At 42.4% G+C, this 1,656-nt stretch overlaps 1 protein-coding gene across 1 annotated transcript; it reads right to left on the minus strand.

Annotated features, from left to right (window-relative positions):
* Positions 1-296: 296 nt before the first annotated feature.
* On the minus strand, positions 297-1,247 carry LOC115457364 (olfactory receptor 1009-like). The gene has a single exon (XM_030186781.1). The coding sequence runs from the start codon at positions 1,245-1,247 to the stop codon at positions 297-299; it is 951 nt and encodes a 316-aa protein (XP_030042641.1).
* Between the last annotated feature and the right edge of the window lie 409 nt (positions 1,248-1,656).

The following is a 1,656-nucleotide window of genomic DNA, read 5'->3' on the forward strand; positions in this document are numbered from 1 at the left end:
TTTTCCGCAGCTGGTAAAAGGTAGGTCTTTTTTTTAAAAAGAAATTGCCACCTGGCCACTTTGGGGAGGGGGGAAGCCCTTACCTTCATCCATTGAGGTGACGATAAGGGCTCCACCATTAACCTGGCAAAAACTGGGCAGTCCACAGCACTGCCTGATTAGCGCTGGGTACACACTGGTGCTACAAAAATAAATATATGATGATGGTGGGAAGCACTGCCGGGTGATGCAGTAGCCCAGCAGTACTTCTGTTTTAGTGAGCTGTAAGCCCGCATTGGGCTTCCTGCCCCAATGTCTTAACTGCTTGTTCTCCCTTTCAATAACTTCTTCAGGGCAGCTTTAATGTCTTTATTCCTTAGACTATAAATGATTGGGTTAAACATGGGGATCACAGTATTATATGATGCATCTAAGAGTTTGTCAACTGAAGTTACGTTCTTTGACATGGGTCTCACATACACAAAAAACACTGTCCCAAAGTACATACTAACAACGGTCAGGTGGGATGAGCAGGTGGAGAAGGCCTTGTACCTCCCCTTCACCGACTGCATTTTCAATATGGAATAAAAGATGTGGCTGTAGGATGTCAGCATGAGGACAAGGGACAGCAAGGCCAAAGACACATCTAGGGTGTTCATCAGCAGTTTAAGGAGAGAGGTATCACTGCACGAGAGCTTCAGAATTGTTTGGAAATCACAGAATAGATGGTTGATCATATTGTGGCCACAGAAAGAGAAATGAGAAATATACAAACCATGTGGGAGGACATCCAAAAACCCAACAACCCAAGAAATGAAAGACAGCAGAGCACAGACCCTCTTGTTCATGATGACTGAGTAGCGTAAAGGGTTACAGATGGCCACGTAACGGTCATAGGCCATGGCAGTGAGCAGAAAGAATTCCATACCGGTGAAGGACATAAGTAGATAGAGCTGGGTCATGCACCCCCAGAAAGAAATGCTTTGGTTATTCATTAGGAAAATTGACAGCATTTTTGGGATAGTGCAGGAAGTTAAACACACGTCTAAGATGGCCAAATTGCTGAGGAAGAAGTACATGGGTGTGTGGAGGCGAGAATCAATGCACAATAGTGTCAACATAATGAAATTTCCCATTAAGGTGACCAGGTAGATACACAGAAACACCATGAAGAGCAGAATCTGTAGGTTTGGATAATCCGAGAACCCCAGGATGATGAACTCTGTGATCTGGGTTTGGTTTCCTCTCTGCAGGTCCCACGTACTCATGTTTTTACTGAAGAAGGAATAAAAGAGACAAGAAAAGAAATCATAAAACTAAGGAAAGAGAACTTCACTGGATCGCCAAGACACCCATTAATGCTTCAACAAGATACTGGGTAGTTAGCTTATCTTTTAATGTTACAGTTAAGGCAGCTGTAATTAGATTATTATCATCATTACTGCTAAGGACACAAATATTAGTAGTAATTAGTACAATGGTTGTTACTTAATCTTCTTTCTATCCACATGTCAATGTTCCTGCTAAGCAGCTTCAAGATGACTGGGAGACCTTATCCAGTGTTCCTGCTGGATGGCAGAGGTGCTACAATAGCTCACTTGTATTAATAAACAGCAGTCTGAATTAAAAAAAACCTTTATCATGTCCTGTTACAACTTCATCCAATCACCCTAATCT

Source organism: Microcaecilia unicolor, chromosome 14 (genome assembly GCF_901765095.1).
Source record: "Microcaecilia unicolor chromosome 14, aMicUni1.1, whole genome shotgun sequence".
Classification (NCBI taxonomy): Eukaryota; Metazoa; Chordata; class Amphibia; order Gymnophiona; family Siphonopidae; genus Microcaecilia; species Microcaecilia unicolor.

Bases quoted from the DNA above. Each gene is read 5' to 3' on its own strand.
- LOC115457364 (XM_030186781.1), bottom strand. From the start codon at position 1,247: ATGAGTACGTGGGACCTGCAGAGAGGAAACCAAACCCAGATCACAGAG.